This window comes from Caretta caretta, chromosome 14 (assembly GCF_965140235.1).
Source record: "Caretta caretta isolate rCarCar2 chromosome 14, rCarCar1.hap1, whole genome shotgun sequence".
NCBI lineage: Eukaryota > Metazoa > Chordata > Testudines > Cheloniidae > Caretta > Caretta caretta.
In genome coordinates, this window is record NC_134219.1 from 19,877,564 (window position 1) to 19,902,170 (window position 24,607).

At 40.4% G+C, this 24,607-nt stretch overlaps 1 protein-coding gene across 10 annotated transcripts in view; it reads left to right on the forward strand.

Moving 5' to 3' along the window:
- The window catches only part of TBCD (tubulin folding cofactor D), a 261,750-nt gene that overhangs the window by 45,311 nt on the left and 191,832 nt on the right, over positions 1-24,607 (forward strand). For all 10 annotated transcript variants that reach the window (XM_048817354.2, XM_048817360.2, XM_075119355.1 and 7 more), the window contains exons 10-14: positions 2,943-3,075; positions 6,798-6,943; positions 13,761-13,821; positions 15,118-15,192; positions 21,842-21,936. In XM_048817354.2, the coding sequence (XP_048673311.2) occupies positions 2,943-3,075; positions 6,798-6,943; positions 13,761-13,821; positions 15,118-15,192; positions 21,842-21,936 (510 nt within the window). The remainder of the gene's footprint in view (positions 1-2,942; positions 3,076-6,797; positions 6,944-13,760; positions 13,822-15,117; positions 15,193-21,841; positions 21,937-24,607) is intronic.

Genomic DNA, 24,607 nt, shown 5'->3' on the forward strand with positions numbered 1-24,607 from the left:
ACCCTCCTAGTGAAAAAGTTTTTCCTAATATCCAACCTAAACCTCCCCCCACTGCAACTTGAGACCATTACTCCTTGTTCTGTCATCAGCTACCACTGAGAACAGTCTAGATCCATCCTGTTTGGAACCCCCTTTCAGGTAGTTGAAAGCAGCTATCAAATCCCCCCTCATTCTTCTCTTCCGCAGACTAAACAATCCCAGTTTCCTCAGCCTCTCCTCATAAGTCGTGTTCCAGTCCTCTAATCAGTTTTGTTGCCCTCTGCTGGACGCTGTCCAATTTTTCCACATCCTTCTTGTAATGCGGGGCCCAAAACTGGACACAGTACTCCAGATGAGGCCTCACCAATGTCAAGGCTCATATGCTCTGTGATATTTATTCTTAAGGGGAACTATTATCAGTTACTAACACGGCTGTTACTCTGAAACCTATAGTTAAGAGAAATTGTTTTAAAAAAGAAATATGTTATATAGTTCGCTTTCAGTGCTTTTAGGTGTGACACCTTGAATCTGCTTTTGGGCTCCTGTATTATGCAGGCTTACAGCAGCCTGGCTAAGAGACGTTCCTATTAATTCAATATTAAACACTCTCTTCTTTTTGATCACTAATCCTGGACCAGTGGTTGGGAAAATTTTCCTGGTCTTGAAAACATTTGTGTTGGGCTACTAAAGACTTGGAAGCTTCATCCTTAAAATTGTCATTATGAATTTCCCAACTTGAATTTTGACATGACTTCAGTATTCTCTCTCTAGAACTGCTAGAGATAAATTGTTAATGCAGTAGTAAAGCTGGAATGGTCCCAGGCTTTCAGAAGGCATAAAGCATTAATTTGTATAACTTGAAATAGTAACCACTAAAACCATAATAGAATTAAAGAGAGTGATCGGAAAGATGTGTTTTTTAAGACAAACTATTTTGAAATTTGCCAGGGCTAGAAAGAGATGCTTTATATCATTTGAAAGTTAGGAACTTGTAGATGGCTTGCAAATTGGATTTTGAAACTGTTACTGTTAGGTCAAGGGATTATTTTTTTTAAAGATACTAATTAATCACTTTTATACAGGACTAGTATAACAAGTTGCAGAACACTTAGGCCAGTGTAATGTTTAAATCTTTACACTTGTAGCACATTCTGTAAGAATTAGGGCTGTCAATTAATCACAGTTAATGCAAGCGATTAACTCAAAACTAATTAACATGTTGTTTTTTTAGCAAGCGTTAATTGCACACCAGGGCGTCATGCTCGGGAGGGACATCTGTGTGCCTCTGGTTCAGGAGTGCCCCTCTTCCTGCTGCCTTGCTCCACTGCTGCCCTGGTCAAGCTGTTCTGGACTGGGAGCCTGTCTGCTGCACAGAGTGGGGTGGGGATGTCAAGGTGTCCTCCTCCCCCTGTCTATGGTCGCTGCTCTGCTGGGGTCCGGGAGCAGGGAAAGCCTGTCTGTTGTTGCTGTTGGCTCAGGAGTGAGTGCTGCCCAGCTCAAAAATGTTCAGACTCCTGAGTGTTCTGCTTAAAGAGACAGCTCACCCCCAACACCCAAAATATTTCAGTAAATGACATTCTATTATCAACTGTGTGATTAATCACAACTATTTTTTTAATCTCGTGATTTTTTTAATCATTTGACAGCCCTGCTAAGAATGATAGCTACATGGCAGAGAGTTACTTGTCCATATTAATTGCTTCTTAGGATCATACATCAAAGTATTCAGGAATCATTTTAGGTTGCAAATATAAAAGGCTTTGTTTTTATTTGTAATCAAAAACGAAGTATCCATCTTGAGTACCTTTAACACTACAACTTTATACTGAGAGAGTTTTGAGTTACTCATTTATGGCAAGAGCCTCCCTCAGCTCTCACTTTCCACCAGATTTTGAAACTTGTGATGCATGAATGTACTGTATGTCAGTGATTAAAGATTCATAGATTCATAGAAGGTTAGGGTTGGAAGGGACCTCAGGAGGTCATCTAGTCCAACCCCCTGCTTGAAGCAGGACCAATCCCCAATTTTTGCTCCAGATCCCTAAACGGCCCCCTCAAGGATTGAACTCACAACCCTGGGTTTAGCAGGCCAATGCTCAAACCACTGAGCTATCCCTCCCCCCCCACTGAGCTATCCCTCCCCCCATAAACCTTGTAACAATACTCTAGGTCAGTTTTATATATATATAATAGCACTTTTCATGTTCAAAGTGCTTTACAAACATTAATCCTCACAAAACTCTCTTGGAGGAGAGGTAGGGAAGTATTATCCCCAATTTATATATGGGGAAAACGGATGACTTGCTCAAGGACACAGAGGAAGGCTGTGTTGGAGCCAGGATTAGAATTCCTGCCTCTGTCCTGTTCTCAGAACACTCATAATAATATTTAGCGCTTTTCATGTTCAAGGCTCTTAACATACATTTTTATAATGAATCCTTCATGACATCCCTGTGAGGTATGTAAGTAATGTTACCCCCATTTTATCAATGGGGAAACTGTTGCAGTGTGGTTAAATAGTAATAATAAGTTATTTGCACTTAAATAACACTGTAAGATGAGGACCTCAAAGCACAAATATTAATGAATTTTGCTACCTAATTCTCCTGGGAGATGAGCGTTATCCTTTTCTTTTGCAAATGAGGAACCTGAGCCACAGAGAGGTTAAGTGACCTACTTAAAGTCAAATAGGAAATCGGTGGTGCAGCCAGGCATATAACCTAGATCTTGTAAGTGCAGTCCTGGCCTTAACCAAAATTTTTTTTCCTCCTCTAAAACCAAAGTGAGTTAGTGATGGAACCAGGTTTTAGAACTTGGAGTTCCTGGTTCAGTCTGTTGCTCAAACCATTAGACCACCTTCTCTTAATTATAATTATGCTTATGTATTAAACATTTGTTGTTTCATGATATTGATGGGCAGCAAGAAGCATTTTTGTTCAGCACATTTCCTTTCTCTTTTACAGCTTCTACTGTACTTGAATGCCTTGATAATTGCAAGCTGTCAGAAAGTAACCAGACGCTTCTTCGTAAACTAGGGGTGAAACTTGTTCAACGACTTGGATTGACCTTTCTAAAACCAAAGGTGGCAAAGTGGAGGTTAGTTTAAAAGAAATAGAGCAAACTTACATGCACTAGTCCTTTAAACAACAGTATTGGATTTTGAAATTCAGATTTACTTATACAGTGGATGAGTAATAAAACTGGTACATATTCATTTGATTACAAGATTGTCTAGTTTAAATGTTCAGTCAGATATCCTTCATCTATGTTACTTGAATACAGGAGGTTTTTTTCTTTGTTGCACTCTGAATAACTTCTTGTCAGTGCCTGGAGTTAGTGTTCCATATTTAACTTAGCAATTATATAGCAGATTTCAGTGTAAATTAAAGTCCTGTGACGTGCCCTTTTTTTGTTACATGTAGTCAGGGGTGAAAGTAAGTTGAGTGACTTACCGGTACGCTGGGGCCAGCTCTGGCACCCAGAAGGGGTAGGGCCTAGGGCGGAAGAGGTGGGGCTGAGGGGGGTCAGAGCCATCCCCAGCCCACCCTGTAAGGTAAATGCCCCCCCACTCCTTCTCCTCCCCCCCTCCCCTCCCCCACCGGGGTAGTAGCAGCAGCCTGGGGCTACAGGGGCTATTTAAAGGTCCCAGGGCTCCCCTGCTTCTACCGCCCTGGTCCTTTAAATAGCCCCCGGAGCCCTGGAGTAGCAGCGGTGGGGCTCCGGCGGCTATTTAAAGGGCCGGAGTGGTAGAAGTAGGGGAGCCCTGGGCCCTTTAAATAGCCGACAGAGCCCTGCAGCTGCTACCCCAGGGCTCCAGCATCAGGGCTCTGGAGGCAATTTAAAGGGCTTGGGGCTCCAGCCACTGCTGGGAGCCCCAGATGCTTTAAATTGCCCCCTGGGGAAGCCGGGCTGCCCTGGTACGGTGCACTGGCTTACTTTCACCTCTGCATATAGTAAGTACAAGCATAAACATATTCATATACAGTGGAAAACTTTTCTAACATGTTGCAAATTTGGAAATGTAGTGACCTCATCACCAAGGTATTTAGTTCAGTGTACTATAAAAGTTACACCCAATACTGTATTACAGAATTCTTACTCCCTGATCAAACGTAATGCCCATTTGGAAAAAAAACCTATTCATAAACCAAGATTATTTAGTTTAGTGAAATTCTATTGTCACCTTTCCTCTGGTGCCTGGTTTTATTTATTGCCACAGGGCAGACCCTTTTTCAGATTTCTCGCACTGATATTTTAAAATTGCAGGCTCCCTTGTCAGCTATTTTTATCATTTGGATTGTATCTTTCACCTTTGAGAAAGTCCCTAGGCTTAGGAAATTCTTTCTAGTTGTAGAATGTTCCCCTCCTGACTGCCAGAAATATCTACTTGTTTAGCAAGCTGAATACTTTCACTTCATTGCATATTGTGTTTTCTCTAAGTTGCACAAATGGTGATAGTAGTGGCATTGAGTAAATGGTCTTTTATTAAAGTATTTAATTTTATTAAACCTTTTCAGTTTCAGGAGTAGTGGAAAACTGTTTATATTTTCAGCTTTATTTTAATCTCTAATCTATTTTTTTAATCTTTCAGTTAATCAAATTCCCTTTCTTATGTCTTTCCTTTTTACCATCTTAAGAGTTTGCTTTCAGTGGTAAGGGTCAAAAATTGTCTGCTCACCACACCCTTTGAGGTGAGATTTCATGTAAGTGCAGAATTTATCCCTAATTTTTTTCATTTTAAACATGGACGTGTCAGATGTTGTAGCATTATTTGCTTCATTTTGTGTACATAAATGACAAACTTAGCTCTCATGTGAAGAATGATGATATCTGTAATTGTTGTGTATGTCTGAATGTACAAAAAGTTAAATTATCAGTCATGTAGTGTATGTAATCATATTGGCCTTTGATAACTTCATTATTTAATATTACAGTTTAGCTCTTACCATGGCTAATTTCTATCTAATTAACCTCTAATGGTAATAAAATGTAGTGACTGAAATGGAAAAGTTCTAATATACATTTCCACAGTTCTGTACCTTTTTCTCACATTTGGCATGATTTTCAAGCACCATGGAATACAAAACAAGCCAAGTTTTGAAGCTTCAGTTATCTGAGATATTGGAGTATAAAATTTCTGATTTAAAAAAAAAATAAGAAAAGGGTGTGTAAATGCTTGAATAAGTGAAGATGTATTACAGCGAAGACCAAGCATGGAAAATTACTGCTCAAAAGAAACCTTTTTCAGAGCGTTGTGAGCAACTGACAGAAGATTAGAATTGAATTTGGAATTCAACTTTAACTATACTGAGTCTCTCTAGGTCTTTTATAATAATGATTTGCATTTGTTGGGCAGCTTTCTTACCAAAGAAACTTGGATCACTTAATAAATGTAAACTGATGGACAAAACTCATATAGGAATCACTTCACTTGCCGCTGAGTTAGACCTATCTCTGAGGTAGAATCTGGCAGTTGTTTTACAGTGCACAGCAATTTAGTGTGGGAAGTGCTGATAAACACTATGTCCACGTGAATTGAGATGGGGAATTTGAGGCAGAAAGTAGTCATTCAGCTTATAATTTTTCCAGGATGCTGGAGTTAACTAACTGTCCTGCTTTTGCTATAGGTGACTTGGGATCTTAATCTTAATTATTGTTTGTTCTCTCTGTGTCTCAATTATCCTACACTATGGGTGTACAAAGTAGTTTACAGGCAACAAAAAAATATATGGTCCCCTTTCTCCAAGAGACTTGTCGTCTAGTTGAGATAAATGTCTGAGTTAAAAGGTAAATGGAGGGGAAAAGGAGAGAAATTATAAGCTCTCAAATTCTCTAGTCTTTGCGTGTTCAATTTAAAAAAAAATGTATCTAAGTTGGCATGGAAGCGGAAAGAGGTGAAGGAGGTTATATAGCATATAGTTTCATTTCGGAGATTTGGAGAAGTATAGAGAGGTTGGCTGAGGACAGTTGTGAAGGAAAGGAGGCCTGGAGGAGTACAGGGTCCAAATGGCAATAGTATGTGCTGAGAGAGAGAAGCAGGGACTTGAGGAGTAGTTAAAATTTGAAGATGGAAAATAATTACCACATTTAACTTGATACTTACATCGTGTCCAAAAGATGATGCCTTCAGTTGCACAGTGCTTCCTGGTACTGTGCTGGAATATTGACTTCTTGTTGTCTTAGGTTATGTCTACACTCTGAGCTAGGGGTGTGATTCCCAGGTAGCATACATGTACTTAAGCTATTGTTGGTATAAATAGTGGTATAGCTGTGGTAGCATGGGCAGCAGCGACATGGCTTAGCTGTGCTGAATACAAACCGTTCCCAACCTGTGGATATGTACTCCGCAATCGGCATTGCTAAGCTTTTCTGCTACTGCCTATGGTACTGTGGCTACGCTGCTATTTATACTGGTGCTAGCTCTCACTGGGCTATCGCAAGTACATGTCAGCAAATTGGGAATCATACTCCAAGCTCATAGTGTATACATAGCCATAGAAGGAAGGATGCTACCTACTGAATCTCTAGCATATTTTCTGAGGCAATTAGGTGTTTCAAAGTGCATCTGTTTTGCTTGTGAAATTTGATAGCTCACAGTATAAGGTGCTGTGAGAACACAAGTGCTATTGTATGAACATATATATGGTGTTCTTTGAGTACTAGAAAAGTGTTTTTCTACAGTAGATTAAAAAATACTACCGTGAAAATGTACTACACTGAGAGAAGGTTTTGAGGATGGCATATGGTGTGTTCCAGGATCAACTTGGTAGGCACACACTTAAACAAAAAATTGCAAATAAACTTTGTTTTCTGTACAGGTATCAACGTGGTTGCAGATCTTTGGCTGCCAATCTGCAGTTTTCTGCCCAGGTTCCAGTTGCACAGAACATAGGAATTGCTGCTGTTGATGCTGCTGATGATGAAGAGGAATATGACATTCCAGGAGAGGTTGAGAATGTTATAGGTGTGTTGGATCCAAATAGAAATATTTTGTTTAGCCAGCAGGCATTACAACTGGCAACAACCTGGGATGGGCTTAAGAAAGAATTATGGTTACACAAACCGCTGGTAAAGTAATGGAGAAAATTATAATATGATGTATCTGTATATAATTGGACAGGGTTTACCATATTTTGTAAAACTATGCCATGGTTTTCAGCATGTCACTTTTCCCACAAACAAAAACAAATAACTCCCATGGGGGGGGCGGGGGGAACTATTTTACTTTGAAACACACTTGCCCAATCTTATTCAGTAACATGATTCAGATCTTTCTGCTTTTGGAGTGGGACAGAATGAATTATATTATGATTTTAAAAAAGGTCCAGATTGTGTTCAAATAAAGTTTAAAGGCCTGCGGTAGGTCTGATTTGAAATTTTAAGCTGTGGTAGAATCAATGGTACAGCTTATTGTACCTAGGAATCCTAACATATAGTGTATGGTCATAAACATAGTGCTCAGCTAATTCATTGATTGGTATGTTATAAATATGTAGGCATTAACAGCAATAGAGGGCTCACAGCACTGGGCAATGTAACAAGCCACTCAAAATACCAAATTTTGTTAAAAAATACCAGTACTGCTGCTTTGAGTATGTGTCAGGGTAGATCTCATTTGAGGTGCTTATAAGCCTCACACACACACAATTGGAGTCTTTCAAATAGCCATGTCTGAGCTTGTGCATGCTCTTGTATCACCTTGTGCTCCTGTACAAGGGCGTAAAAGGTGGGACAAGGCAGCTCAACCACTCCTGGTGGACTCAAAGCCTTTAGGCTTCAAACCTTGCGCTTCCTCCGATGGGCTAATCCTGCAAACATGAGCATAGCACATGCCTGTTCTGCTTGGGTGAGACTCGTATACCAGAAACATACCTAGGATGCTGATCGTTTTCTTCTAGGACTTGAAAGTCACAGAATGCCCAACTGAAGCTCCACTTATTGGAGCAGTCAGTGAAGGTTTCTTTGGACTGAAGGAGTCTGGTACTGGAGAAAACAATGTCTGGAAACCTTCCCCCCTCCCCCCAGCAGATGAGTGACACCCAAGGCCAGCACAGAGAAAATCCTGGAAATGAAAAAAGACCTGGTGCCAGTACTGAAGTCCAACATGGAGAGAAATCTCTCTGAGCATAAGGACAGAAACTCTAGGTGGAACTCAGTGCCTTCCAATAGAGACAGGTTTCAGAGTAACAGCCGTGTTAGTCTGTATTCGCAAAAAGAGAAGGAGTACTTGTGGCACCTTAGAGACTAACCAATTTATTTGCGCATAAGCTTTCGTGAGCTACAGCTCACTTCATCAGATGCATACTGTGACATCATCATCATCTGGACCCATGGAAAAGAAGCCCTTGAGGAATTCCACCATGATTTCAACAATTTCCATCCCACCATCAACCTCAGCCTGGTCCAGTCCACACAAGAGATCCACTTCCTGGACACTACAGTGCTAATAAACGATGGTCACATAAACACCACCCTATACCGGAAACCTACTGACCGCTATTCCTACCTACATGTCTCCAGCTTTCACCCTGACCACACCACACGATCCATCATCTACAGCCAAGCTCTGCGATACAACCGCATTTGCTCCAACCCCTCAGACAGAGACAAACGCCTACAAGATCTCTATCAAGCATTCTTACAACTACAATACTCACCTGCGGAAGTGAAGAAACAGATTGATAGAGCCAGAAGAGTTCCCAGAAGTCACCTACTACAGGACAGGCCTAACAAAGAAAATAACAGAACGCCACTAGCCGTCACCTTCAGCCCCCAACTAAAACCCCTCCAACGCATTAAGGATCTACAACCTATCCTGAGGGATGACCCAACACTCTCTCAAATCTTGGGAGACAGGCCAGTCCTTGCCTACAGACAGCCCCCCAACCTGAAGCAAATACTCACCAGCAACTACACACCACACAACAGAACCACTAGCCCAGGAACCTATCCTTGCAACAAAGCCCGTTGCCAACTGTGCCCACATATCTATTCAGGGGACACCATCACAGGGCATAATCACATCAGCCACACTATCAGAGGCTTGTTCACCTGCACATCCACCAATGTGATATATGCCATCATGTGCCAGCAATGCCCCTCTGCCGTGTACATTGGTCAAACTGGACAGTCTCTACGTAAAAGAATAAATGGACACAAATCAGATATCAAGAATTATAACATTCAAAAACCAGTCGGAGAACACTTCAATCTCTCTGGTCACTCAATTTCTGATCTCAAAGTGACTATCCTTCAACAAAAAAACTTCGAAAACAGACTCCAACGAGAGACTGCTGAATTGGAATTAATTTGCAAACTGGATACAATTAACTTAGGCTTGAATAGAGACTGGGAGTGGCTAAGTCATTATGCAAGGTAACCTATTTTCCCTTGTTTTTTTCCTACCCCCCCCCCCGACGTTCTTGTTAAACCTTGGATTTGTGCTGGAAATGGCCCACCTTGATTATCATACACATTGTAAGGAGAGTGATCACTTTAGATAAGCTATTAGCAGCAGGAGAGTGGGGTGGGGGGAGGTATTTTTTTATGCTTTGTATGTATAGAAAGATCTTCTACACTTTCCACAGTATGCATCCGATGAAGTGAGCTGTAGCTCACGAAAGCTTGTGTTCAAATAAATTGGTTAGTCTCTAAGGTGCACAAGTACTCCTTTTTCTAATATAGAGAGATCACATAAAGCCTCTGGGGGAAAACTCACTAAGCCCCTCAGTGAATCCAGGGTTATTGAGAAGGTGCCATCTACTATCATGGCACCCATGAAGTTTACCATGATTCCATCTCCTCTGATCCAGATGACTGCGCAATCATCTGTGTCGTGTTAATTGGCAGAGTTGCTAATGGTACCACTGTGCATGTCATTGCAGACTCTCGCATGTGATTCTGAGACTGTCGGAAATTACCCTCGCACCAAGACAACTACTGGTACCACTGATACCAGGAGTGCCATATGTATCAGTGCTGCCCTTAGAGGAAATCTATTCTTCATCCTTGTCACTAGGACATTCTTTCTTGCCTTCCTTGAGTAGGGAACCCTCTCCCCTGAGGTCAGCAGGTGAGACCATGGACAGACAAGGCAGTTCTCCCTATAAGGCCCTACTGCAATCCCTCTGGAACTGGCACTGGGTTGGCAACCATCACACAAGCCAGCAGGACCCTTCTGGAATACCACGATAGTCCTATTGGACTCAGTGGGATCCTTCTTCACATACTTCCAGGAGTGGATCCCCATTCCATTCCTGGAAGAGGAGGTTGTACTGCTTGGTGACATCTCTGGCCAGACCACTGTCGCTGAGCCAGGAAAAATGCCAGATAATGCCTGACATGGGACCAGAGGAGCAACACAGTCCTACTTCACCTTCCAAAGATTTGTTGTCCTTGTTACCAAATGAGACAGTAGCCTCAGCACTGATACTGGTGCTGGACTATTTTAAGATGTTCCAAGATCTGCTTATGAGAATAACAGACAATCTAGAAATAGAGATGTCAGTTAGCTAAAAAGATTCTCAGGTTGTTCAATTACACTGATGATATCCATGACAAGGGCACTGATGATGTGAAGGGCCTTGTGGCTTCAAGTTTCAGGCATTTCCAAGGAGGTGCAAGCCATGATAGAAGATCTGCCTTTCAAAGGGAAGGAGTTGTTTAGCAAACACACAAAGCTCTGCATTTCTCTGTAGCATGGGACATGGGTCACTTGCTGGAGGATTCTCTGCTCCTTGAAGTCTTTAAACCATGATTTGAGGACTTCAATAGCTCAGACATAGGTGAGAGGTTTTTTGCAGGAGTGGGTGGGTGAGATTCTGTGGCTTGCATTGTGCAGGAGGTCGGACTAGATGATCATAATGGTCCCTTCTGACTTTAGTATCTATGAATCTATGAACTTCAAAGCTACACTGTTCTCCTTGGGAAACTATACCCAGCCCCCTTACTGAAAATTGTGTCACTAGTAACCATGGATGTTAGAGAGGAACTAGGCACGTCACACATGCTTGATTATCCTTCCAAGAAAAAGCCCAGAAATAGCAGGGGATGCCAGTCTCCTCTTCTGGCACATGGTGCTAGCATCACATCAACAAATTTAATGGGACTGTCAGGAACTGCATCAGGAGCAGTTCCAAGCATGGAACCTTTGGAAGCCACCTTATCCTAATCTGCTGGGTATGGTCTGCTATAACTTCAGACATACATCATTGTTCATGGCTATTCTATCCAATTTAATTCCTTACTACCCTCCATTCTTCCCTTTCCCTCTTCAGAGGCCCTTCTTATGAGAGCCTACCATAAGTAGAAGTGTCCTTGTTGCTTTGGCTAGGAGCCATAAAAAAGCTGTCACCTGAATATAGGGGAAGAGGCTTCTGCTTCTGCTATTTTCTTACCCTTTCTTCTTCAGAAAATTTTTGTCCTTGGGAGACTCAAGAAATACATAAGACATCTCAGGTTCAGGATGGTAATGCTTGCCTCAATCACTCCATCTCTTCAAGTTCACGACTGGTTTGTGGCTCTTGACATGTGTGGCGTGTACTTCCACATAGCCATCCTACCCAATCCAGAGGAAGTACCTAAGATTCACAGTGAGGCCCAACTATTACCAGTACAAGGTACTGCCATTTAGACTCTCAACGACACTCAGATTCTTCATGAAATGGTTAGAGGTGGTAGCAGTATGCTTAAGGAAACAGGGCACTCACGTCTACCTGTATGTGGATGATTGGCTGGTCAGAGGCAGGTCTCTGCAGGAGACTGAGATAGCCCTAGAGTATGTCGTCCTCTTGTTTGTGCAGCAGTCCCTTCCGGTGAACTACAAGAAATCATCTCTGTCCCCATCACCCTCAAATGAGTTAATAGGGACTGTGCTAGACTCTCAATTGGCAAAAGCCTACTATGCATTATGTATATAAGCCGGAAGCAATCAAGCTGTGGACGTGGTGTCTTCGCCCTGGGATAACCCCATTGGCTCTGAACCTTCCATGAGTCAGCAACAGCCTGGCAGACTTTTTGAGCAGACATGCAGCAATCAACCATGAATGGTTACTTTGGAAGTCCATCATAGAGCTGATATTGGCTCATTGGGGGATTCCCAGAATAGACCTTTTCACCATGAAAGACAATACCAAATGCCTGATCTTTTGCTCCAGAGAAGGCATGAGCCTGGGCTTATTGTCCAACTCCTTTCTGCTACAGTGGATAAAGATGTCATATATCCCTTTCCACAGATCCCCCCAAACTCCAGGCTGATATCCAAATGACAGATGGGACAAGGCCACACCTTATTGACCAAGGCAGTTTTGGCTGTCAGACTTATTGTGGATATCAATCTGCTGTGATCTGCTTCCCTTCCCTCCTTCCAATCTCCCAGCTTGTCTGAATATAATATCCCAGAATCATGGTCAGATACTGCACCTGGACCTACAGTGACTAAGTCTGAGGGCTTGGATGTTGTCTGGTTCAGCATTACTCACAGAGACTGACAAGTTCAGGAAATTCTTGGACAGAGCAGAAAGCAATTTATAAGAAAGTCCTTTTAACCAAAATGGAAAAGGTTCTCTATATGGGCAGTCCAACATGATCTAGATGCAACAGAGCCTGAATACTGAAAATAATTGACTGCTTGCTGCTATTGAAGCTTTTAGGAGTCCTCAGCAACTACGGTCTTTGAATTGCAAGGCATCTGAGAGGGTTGCAGCCACCCAGCCCTTTTTGCTTTCACTGGGAGCACAGGAATATTGCATGTGTGATCCAGAGGTCCCAGCTATTAAAATGTTTCTGAACTTGCATGATTGAGGTGCATGTGTGTCTATAGTGGGATCCATGTTGACTACAACATCATCTCAGAGAACCACAGTTACTGTAGGTTAAGTAACTGTTCTGTAAACATTGCCCCAACCTTGTCCCCTGCATCCCAGGGACAATTAATTGCGTGAGAAAACAGGTTGCAGTACCACTGATTTCCCCGCTTTGGGAGTTTGCACAGTGGGAGCTGCTTTAATAGTCCAGACAGTATAGGCAAGAGAGATGTGCAGATTCATTGTATTCCCTGACTCATTTGGCCATATTCTTCTCTGGCTAGTGCTGGAGACTGTCTGTCGATGTGTCCCTCCTTCCCTCTGTCCTGTGCTGGCTGTTTTGTAGGCTCTCTAGCAGGACAGTGTAGCCTTCTATTTGAGTGCCTATTACCCCTTTCCTCTCTTTCACCTTTGCCTCAGGGCCTCAGCTAAGATATGCAAAAGCAGACATAGGGTTATGTGTGCACTGCAAGCAGAGGTCTGGCTGAAGCACCTGTAGACATTTCCCAAGCTATCTTTGAACTATCTAGCTTGGGTAGCAATACCAGTGAAACTGTGGTATCATGGGCTAGCTGTTTGGGCTATACCAGCCTGCCTGGGACCCCTTCCTGGGTATGTACTCAAGAGGCTAGCCTTTGCTGCTCTGGTTTCACTGGTATTGTTAGCTTTGATCTAGATAGCTTGGATATCTCAGGATGGCTACGCGTGCTGCAGTCACAACTTTGAGTGCAGTGTAGATGTATCCTTAATCGCCGTGCTAAATTACAGAGCTACCATCTATTCAGAAAGCACTAATACCCCTTGTTTGCTTTTGTGGCTTCAAATTTCATTTTTGTCACAGTCACAACAAGTATGGGTACAAATGTTTTTGTTTAAGAGCTGGTTGTGATCATAAGGAAATGAGTTTTGAACATTTGTGGAGAATTGCTCTAAAGAACTTGGAGTAATCTGCTTTGCTTAAAATAATATTCTCTACAGAACAATTGCTGATTGGATTGAAAGACAAAGACACCATTGTGAGATGGTCTGCTGCAAAAGGGTAGGTTTCTTCTATTTAATTTAAAACTAATAGATTAGCATAACAGCTGAATGTTTCCCAGGGCTAAATAACTGCATGTTTTCTCAGTGTTATCGGTTATTTATGATGGTTGCAACACAAGTGATGACATGGAGCCCGTGTCTGCTAGTGTTCTTGGATGGAGGTAGAAGTGGTGGGGCAGCGAACTAGGAAATTTTAACTAGGGTTGAGTTTGGAATGATGTGTGAGGATTTTACGTGGGGCTTTTTTGCAATAGTGTTTCTTCCCAGTTGGCTGGTCCACGTTTTCGTCTTTTCCATTTGAAAATCTTATTTCTTTGTTAGGCACATTATTTTGTAGCTTTTCAGCTTGTAGTCTGACATTTGTGTCCTAGTGTGACACTGTTGAAATAATGCATTGTGTCGTCTGTAGTTTGAATACTGTTATCTTAGTGTAAACTTTTATCTTAAATTACTGTAATTATACAGGTTTCAGAGTAACAGCCGTGTTAGTCTGTATTCGCAAAAAGAAAAGGAGTACTTGTGGCACCTTAGAGACTAACCAATTTATTTGAGCATGAGCTTTCGTGAGCTACAGCTCACTTCATCGGATGCATACCGTGGAAACTGCAGCAGACTTTATATACACACAGAGAATATGAAACAATACCTCCACCCACCCCACTGTCCTGCTGGTAATAGCTTATCTAAAGTGATCATCAGGTTGGGCCATTTCCAGCACAAATCCAGGTTTTCTCACCCTCCACCCCCCCACACAAATTCACTCTCCTGCTGGTGATAGCCCATCCAAAGTGACAACTCTTTACACAATGTGCATGATAATCAAGTTGGGCCATTTCCTGCACAAATCCAGGTTCTCTCACCCCCTCACCCCCCTCCCAAAAACCACACACACAAACTCACTCTCCTGCTGGTAGGAAATGGCCCAACTTGATTATCATGCACATTGTGTAAAGAGTTGTCACTTTGGATGGGCTATCACCAGCAGGAGAGTGAATTTGTGTGGGGGGGTGGAGGGTGAGAAAACCTGGATTTGTGCTGGAAATGGCCCAACCTGATGATCACTTTAGATAAGCTATTACCAGCAGGACAGTGGGGTGGGAGGAGGTATTGTTTCATATTCTCTGTGTGTGGATATAAAGTCTGCTGCAGTTTCCACGGTATGCATCCGATGAAGTGAGCTGTAGCTCACGAAAGCTCATGCTCAAATAAATTGGTTAGTCTCTAAGGTGCCACAAGTACTCCTTTTCTTTTTGTAATTATACAGCAAATCACTTTTCTTCTCTTTTTTTTGCAGGATTGGTAGAATAACTGGAAGGCTTCCAAAAGAGTTAGCTGATGATGTGGTTGGATCTCTGTTGGACTGCTTTAGGTAATACTATTTTGTATTTATGCAAAAGCTTGCATCCTTGGATCTCAAAATGCTCCTATGCTGTGTACATAATTTCACAGCTGCCATGTGGCCATTTCTGGAGTGGGAGGGCAACATTCAGGCAGGCAACTGGCCCATAGCACATATAAAACAATAAGGAGAATTGGAATTTTGGCCAAGGGCATGGGGCAAACACCTACATGTGTGAAAAGTACTACTGGAACTTTAATGTCCATGCAAGTTTGGACCTCATTGTTAGGGTCTCATTGAAAGAATAAAACAGAATTTTGTGGTGGTAGGAGGTGGTTTGGATTAGTGCACTAACTTTTTCATGACAGATCTGTGTTCAAGTTCTGATATGCTGTATGTGAAATTGAACTTGATGGTTTTTCCTATCCTAGTATCCAGTGACTATTTCTTCACACAGCAAATTATGTAGGCATAATTTGCTATGACTTGCAATGTGGCATTTTTCAGGTCGGGGTGAGGTGCATTGGCAGAGCAGTGTGGGAAAGTTTGAACAGTGTCCTCCTACACTGTTTGTGACTCTGGCTAGTACTGATGTATTATGTTCATGAACACCGCAAAATTGGTTCAGAAGTATAAAAAGAAAGAGGGAATGTTTTCTTGTACATGTAAGAGCAGAATTGTTGCATATGTGAAAACTAAATTGCTATGAAACCCTTTTCTTCCCATCCAAAGTTGCCTATTGTGTTTAGAATCAGCAGAAAAGCTGAGGAGTACGTGTACGTTTGGTTTACAGGTTACTTGTCCTAGCGTTAAACATTCATAAGTAATGCTTGGCTTTCTGAGGTGGAAGTGTATGGTCATGGTTGTCTTGCTAAAAACTATATCAGCTTATTGCATTCAGGATCCATATGTGCCTTTTGTTACTCAGCGTAGGCAACTTTGCAAGCATCCAGTCTGTATTAAATGTTCTTCCTTAGATGTGTTTTTTTCTTTTCTGTAGCCTCTAGCATGCCCAGGGACAATTTAAGGAGTGTAGTAACTGTGTCTGATATCAGGGGGTAGCTATGTTAGTCTGTATCCACAAAAACAACAAGGAGTCCAGTGGCACCTTAAAGACTAACAGATTTATTTGAGCATAAGCTTTCGTGTTTAAAAACCCCACTTCTTCAGATGCATGGAGTCATGCTTATGCCCAAATAAATCTGGTAGTCTTTAAGGTGCCACCGGACTCCTTGTTGTTTTTGTGTGTCAGATGTTGGCTTGCAGATTACCATTTGCAAACTAAATAAAACATGGTAAGAATTTTCTATAATGGGAATATTCAAATAAAGAAATTTCTAAGAATGAAACAGCAGTAGGACAAAGGACACTTTTTAGCACATGATTGGATGGTATACCCAGCTAGTTATTCTGCAACAGGCTAGAGCATTGTAGAGTTACACCCCAGTTTGCTGCATACTAACTCACCAAATAGACATGCCCTCTGTGTAGCAGGAAACTGAGTCTTACCTGGTTTGTTTTTTGAATATTGGAGTAGATTTGTAAATACTTTATACTCAGATAATCTCACTCTGGGGACAAAGTACTAGAGATACCTTTTAAAATCTCTGAGGATACTCAGAAACTGTTAGCAATAATGGTCTCCATAGAATGTCAATCAAAATATGTAGAAAATGTATTTTTGTCTGGGTCAAGAAGAGGGAAACCATATTATATATTACACTTCAGTCCAGAGAGTAAGTGAGTAAGAAGAATAATAAAAAACAGAAGGAACTAATTAATACATATGATGTTGCTTTTTGCTATGGGAGTCACAAATTTTGTGATTCTTCCCCCCCCACATACAATTTTTTTTTTTTTAAACCATCATGATAGTTGATATTCTGTGGGGCTTATTTTTATTTTTATTTTTTTTTGGCCTGTGGATTAATGATATACTATGCATGTGAATGAGTTTCGCTTAGAATCTTGAGCTGCCCAATAAAAAATTGTCCAGCTTAGGTGGCTAAGCAACCACACTGTGTCAACAAAAAGAACCAGACTAGTGAGATGTTTCATTGCTCCAGGGTTAGAAAGCTTCACTTTCCCTCAAGGTTTTTTTTTTTTTAAAAAAGATACAAAACCCAACCTCAAAACATTTCAGAAATCAAATTCAGAGAGAGATGGGCTTGGGTAGTATAGCTATATAGCTGCCTGCTATTAACACAATATGAGCATGGCTAGTTAATTGTACTTAAGTGTTCACAACACTTGACTTTTTTTTAGTTACTGATTTGCACTTTACTTAGACTTTTTTCACAATTATTCTCCCATGGCTTCTCCCAAAATACTAGAATAAAAATGCCTTATTTAGGGTGGTTGACACAATGCTGGAATATCGACTTCAGTCAGCAATGGCAATAATTCTAGCATTCCTTGGCTTATCTCATCTGAGATTGGTATAGAACGGACACATGGGAAACATTTTCCTCTGTTTTGTATTGTAGCAAGGAAATTGCAATGGAGAAGCATCTGGTAGGTACATATCCATTTTGTGCTGGAGGATATAACTAGACCTTATGCAGAGAGGCTAGGACTTGTAAATCAGCACTAAGTGTGGCAAACTGGTTAGCAAGTAGACCCAATAGAAAATTCTTCAATGTGTCCAACTTCAGGCTTGGTATGTATAAGTTACTATTTCAGCACAGCCTGTTTGTATTTTTTAGCTGTCTGGATGAATTCTAATTAACAACTAGATTTCATAAAACTATCCAAGGTAATAAGTAGCTTCAGTTGCTTCCTTGGATTCTCCTTCACAGGATTGCCATCTTGGATTTTGTGATGAGCTGGCAATGGTGAATAAATTAAATTGGAGAAACATTTACTTGAATTGAAGAGTAAAGATGAGATACTCTAGTTTATGTACATAAAGAGAAGTGAGAATGGAACTGATCTACTTGAACAAGAGTCACTTGAGTCAATATGAAGAATTTCCATGACAAATGTGCAAATGTACAGATTCAAATGTATATTTGAGAGTCTCGCTATTTAACAGTTTAATAAACAACAAAATCCAAGTCAAAAACTGATTTCAAGATGTATGCTTAGCTGGAAAACAGATCAGAGAGATTATACTAGTGGTGCTGGTCTGGACTGAACTGGACTGCAGTCTGCCTTAGCATGGGCTAATGAGGAAGCATCATATCAACTGCAGTTCCAGCCCTGGTACGGAGTACAGAAAATTTTTGAATTGCCACTGGTGTGCTGTTCCATCTCGTGTTTCCAGTTGTCTTTGCTGGGATGCCACATGGTCCTGGACAAAGAGAAGCTTGCAGTGCTGTTGTGGGAATGAAGATGATGAACCTGGTGGCCAGGATTACTGTGAGATAGGACTGTGTAGAAAGGTGCTGTGTGGAGACGGGACAGGCAGAGGGAACAGGTTTTGTAAGAGCTGCTCTTGAAAAGGACTGAAGCAAGACAGCCTTTTTAAAGACTTCTGCTGAAATCCTGGCCACTTTGTTCTCTACTCTTTCATCAGCCTGAATGGAATTTCTGTGGAATCACTGAGTAGAAGCAAAAGCTCATACCAAGAGGATGGGAGGGGGGAAGATTTAGTGACCAATTGCAGTGACCTGTCTGTGGTGCAGGGTGGTATTGGAGGCAGTACCAGGTGGTAATATGGTATTCCTCCCCCTCCCCAGGTTGTTCTGCAGGGAATGTCAAGTTACGTTTACTGGTTGTATTCTTGGCACTTGATCACACTTCTGCTATATCTTATTAGTAAGGTTATGATTTTGGTGTGGAAACTTTCACATCAGAGGGACGGGAAAAAAATAAGTCACAGGTCACTAAATAATGTAGTTTTTGCTTCATCAACATACACAAAAATATAGTGTGCCTGCTGAAAGGTGCAGCCTGGTCGAGGGGTTGGAGAGTGAGCTCACTGTGCAGCGGTGGCTCCTGTACCGCGGGGCTGGGGCTGCTCTTGTCCAGGTGTTGCAAACTGGATCATGTGGTCACAGCACCGCTCAGGTTTGGCCCATCCACCTCTCTGTAGGAGATGAAGCCCCTCAAACACCAGGTCCCAATGCCACTCTATAAATTATACTCGGCGCTTCAAAGACCAGTAGTTAGTTGCTATATTTTCTTTTTTTTTTTTAAAAGATCTGTTTTTCAAATCTGGGTGATTAATAATCTAATTAGTAAATAGGTGACTTCCTTTTTCTCAGACATTAATAGGATGTACTGTAGGCAAGGAAAATAGAAATCTGCTGTGAATTTTGCACAAAATTTCTCCTAAAAAAACTGAATACCAATGGGGATTTTCATTTTGTATTTTGCTTGGCCCTACTCTTTTATAATTTAATGCCAGTTATTGCTGGATATAAGATGGGTCATTCTGAAATATGTTAATTTAATTATGTGAATAATAAAAAAAAATAAACAAAACTAGGTCAAAATAAATGGTTAGATAATCTGTAGATATTTTCTGAAACTGCACAGATATATGATAAAATATATTTCAACACATGACTTTTGAAAGGGGCCTACCTTATAGTTTTTCAGACATGTTTGTGATGAGTGATGGTGGGATTTTTGATAGGGATCCATAATCCACATTACTTATGCCTAATTTAAATATTGTTACTGATTAAAGATATTTTTAATGACTACTTTTATATCTATGTGAAAGCACTGAGTAATGCAGATTATTGTTGTTAATTAATATTATCTAATAGGAAGTAACATTTAACTTGCTTAGATTGGCATCTAATTTTAGTTCAGCAACTTTGGTAATGATTTTCAATAATAAATTGAATGTTTTGGCTTCACGTGTGGAAGCTAGTAAACCATTATAAGATGGGGAGGATTGCTTCTTTAGGGCTATTGTTTCTATCTGTGTGGTTGCAGAGCAAAAAAAAAAAAAGGCTTGAGTATGAAGACTGCCTTCACAATAATGAGGGAGAAAAATCTTTCTCTTTAATATGAGATCTGAAGTCCAGCAGAACTTGATGGAATTAACCTAAGTTAATGATTTTTTTTGCACTTAGATATCTGTTGTGTTTTTGTCTCAGGAAGCTAATTAATTCACCAAAGTATTTATTTTTCACCAATTTAAAGCTCTTAGAAAATATTTTTATAAGGAAATGCTAGAAGAAAATTATTTCCTTCATACTCACTGCATATGTACCTAGTGGCATAGACAGAAAACTATTCTCATTGAAAACTCTGATTAGACTTTAGTATGTGATATTTACTTTGAATGACTTAGAAAGTGTGTGATACCTTAGCAATTGAAGCAGCACAAACATATTTTTTTTTAATATGCAAGGTTTTGGACTACAAAGGTTTACAAACTTTTTTGCACATGTTGGTTGGTGTCCAAGATAAGAAAATATTCTGTTACTTTTTTCAGTTACTAATTTGTCTATTGTGGTTTTAATATGCGGGATTTTCTATGTCTATATGTGCTTATATCACCACAGTATATGGGCTCCTCCAAAGTATTTACAAATTAAAATAATCATTTCTCCTCTTCTTGCCCAGCCTTTTAGAGAAACAGCTTGACTAGTTTATAGGAGTTATTTTATTTTGTTGTTTTGTTAGAATTTTTTTATTTTATTTTTTGGTATGTGTTTTGCTATTGTAAGGTAAAAATCTAATGTGTTGTGTTTTGTATTTTAGAATGAACTAGATTTACCTGTACTGAGGTGCTGGGATTTGCAAAGGAGACCAAGGTGCCCAACTCCCTGGGTCACCTTTGACAATCCCAGGAGGAATGCATATTCTAATCGTGGCTGTAACTATGCATTTTTCTGTTTTAAAAAATTAGATTTATGCTCTGATTAGTGTAGTTCAAAGAAACTACACTTTGTAAATATTGTGCTATTACTAAATATTAAAAGTGAATGTATTGAGGATCCTTGAGGATCTTAAATTTGAACATTTTAGAATTCTTAGTGGTATCGTATTGTTTTTAGGTTTTCTTTCTTATTATTAACTTAATACAAAATAAAATGTTCATGTGAATATGATGTTGCATTCTACAAGTCCCCCCCTCATTTGTTTCTGCTATCTCTGCAAAAGTGTCTAAATCTTGAATCACTTTTGGTATTCTTGCTCTAGATCTTAATTATCAGCCACTGCAGGTCACGCCAGTTTGTTTGATGTTTTTTGTATTGTGGATAAAAATCCACTATGGCTTAGTGTGAAGTCTGCTCTCTCTCATATTTTACTTCTGATGTAGACAAGCACGTGTTTGTTCTGGAGATAGAATGCCATTATATTAATACACTGTACCATCTACCCATTTTATACTCCTGGTTTTTGTCATGCACCAGGTTACTGAAAATAATTTTCTTTTTGATAATGAGATTTGATAATAATTGGCACACGAGTATCTGAAGTTGAACTTTTTATTTGTATTTGAGGGTGAGTATGTTTATATCAATAAATGGTTTAAGCACAGTGTTATTTATTCAGTTGAACAATTGCACCATTAACATGGTAGTTAAAGTAGGAAAGAACAAACATTTTAAAAAAATATTTATGCAGTGGTTCCTGTATTTAAAAAAAAAAAAAAGTCTACTCTAATACTGTGAATACGAACTGCAGTAGACAAATAGTGATTTGGATTACACATGATAAAACCCAGAATGCTCAAGTTAAACTTAACAGTGTTTCTGTGTTCTAAAATTAGTTTCCAGGAAACAGACAATTCTTGGCATGGAGGATGTCTGGCTCTGGCTGAATTAGGCAGGAGAGGATTGTTACTCCCTTCCCGAATCGCAGATGGTAAGTTTCTTGAACCCCAATAATATATACAGTAATATGATATAACCTGTGGACACTGTGACTGGCTCCCCCCTCGGCTGCAGCCTGGGACTGTGCCCCCTGAACTCTTCCCAGCCTGGGCTGTCTCTCACAAAGACTTGCAGCAACCCCTCCAGGAGCTGTGATCATTCAGCACAACTGCATGTGGATTCCCACACCCAGCTAGATTGCATGAATGCCACTCGTGAATCACACAGAGAAAGGCACCAGCCAAATCCCCCCGGTTCCCAGCACTGTACCCCAGGAATATACTGTCTTGCACTGCTCAAGATGGGCAGTGCAAATTTATTAATTAGTTCACCACTTCAGCAATGGAAAGTGGACATACACCAGCCTTTGCGAAGCTGAGCAGATTGCCCCACATTTCATACAAGCTCACGGGTAAAGATAACCAATTAAACAAATTTATTGACTATAAACGGTAGATTTTAAGTGATATTAAGTGATAAGCGAAAAGTCAGAGTGGTTACCAAAAGAAAAGAAAATATAAGCACGCAGTCTAAACTCTCAATTCTATTAGACTGGGCAACATCTAGATTAAGCAGTTTTTCTCACCGCACTGGATATTGCAGTCCTTAATATACAGGTTTGTTCCTTAAACCTGGGCCAATCTCCTCTGTTGGAGTCTTGTCTTCTTCTCCGTGTCTTAATTGCTTGCAGTGAAGGTGAGGGCAGGAGAAGGGCCTGGTATGTGTCCACTCTGTTTTATATCCTCAGTCCATGTGCTTGGGGAGCACAAGTCCAGACATGTCTGGGGGGCATTGCTGAGTCTCTCCAAGCAAGGTTGAGCAATTCCCCTGGTGTGGCCTCATGCAGGTGAGTCATTGCATTGTAGCTCCCTTCCTGGACAATGGTGGTTTGACACCCCACCCGGGCGTTGGTTATTTTCCTTGCTGTTGCCTCTGGGGAGCTAATATCTGGCTGATTCTCCAACTTCTAGCATATTTTAGTGACCACCATACAACACAATTCTCGTAATTTCATATGCATTAATGATACACATATATGGATAGAGTAGTGATTTTCAGCAGTTCATAACCTTTCCTCTGATACCTTACAAGGCATGCTTTATATGTAAGATCATGATTATATGAAAATGAGGAATATGGGGGTTACAGTATGCTCCCCCAAGGTGTAGAATGTATCACACTGTCTTTTTGTTATGTGTATTTTAACTACTAAAAAGTGCCACATTTTTCTAATCTACCAAGTGGTGTTGTAAAGAACTTTGGCAGAGTTTATATATTGTAAAATACAAATTGAAACAAACTGCCGCCCCCACCCAACAACTGAACAAACGAAAATGATCACCTAAGTCGCTTAATTTAAGATTATCAGATGTTGTTGAAGTGCTTGTACTGGAAGAAGATAAGGCTGGATAGAAAAGCTTGCCTATTTTCTATGTTAACGAATTTTTGTGCACCAGACTTTGGTTTTAGGTGCCTAGAGAAGGGCACTGGCTTGAAATAATTGTCTTGCCTCACTACTAAAGTAATGTGCCATACTGTTGAAATGATTGAGACAGAGTGGATAAAGTGTTAATTTTCAAAGCCGTACATAGTGTATATATATATAGAAAAGCTCCAGGATCACATCAGTGAAAGCTTCATGGCCTCAAGCTTTTGTCCTGTTTTTGAAAATCTATTGATTCTTTATATTCTCTTTATTTCAGTACTGCTCCTCTTCATTCTCTGTCTCCATAAAATGACAAAGGCCAAAACTGTATAGGTCAGGAATACAGGATGTCTTTTATCATTGCTTAAAATGGTTCACTTATCATAATTTGGCAGAGCCTCCTTTTTTTATTTCTGTATAATTTTAGAGGTTTTCCTCCTACACAGAAAATCTTGGTACCATGCAAATATCTTTCTTGTTATACCACTATCTAATTACTTCGGCCCCAGTCCTGCAAATTTATATATAATGGTTAACATTAAGTTGAATAGTGCCATTGAACTCAAAAAGTTAAGCATGTGTGTAAGTCCTTACAGAATTGGAGGCTTAGACCTTTATACCTGGAATCTGATAGCCTGATAATGCAACATTTTTCAGTAATAATATGGAGAATGTCAACTGTAAATTAAGGGGTGTCAGGAAGTTTGGAATCAAATGTGGCTGGTTGGAATCCTGGCTCTGCCAGTAATTTGCTGTATGCCACTGAGCCACATCACTTTACCTCTTAGCCTCAGCTTTCAACATGTATGAAGTGAGGATGACAATGATACCTCCCCTTCCTCCCTCACGTAGATGTTAACAGTACAAACATCGGTAAATCTTATCTGAATATGCATGGGCTATATATGTAGTAATCTGTGGGTTTTTGACCATCAAATTGTTTCATGGACGTTCTGAGGGGTAAAGAAAGATGGAAATAAAAAAATTACGCTTTGCAGCAGCCTGTTTACTTCGATTGCACATCTACATTTTGTGATCTGAGGATGTAATGACTCTCCTGCAGGATTCCTGCTTATGATATAGTTGTCTTTATATCTTTTGGCTACGATACTTTCATTTAAACAATTGAACACCTATAACCTCAAAATGAACCTTGATAAAATAATATAGGGGTAATCTTTAACAGGGCCCTGTAACAGGTTCATAACAACACCAACCCCGCTTTTTCCTCTCTTCC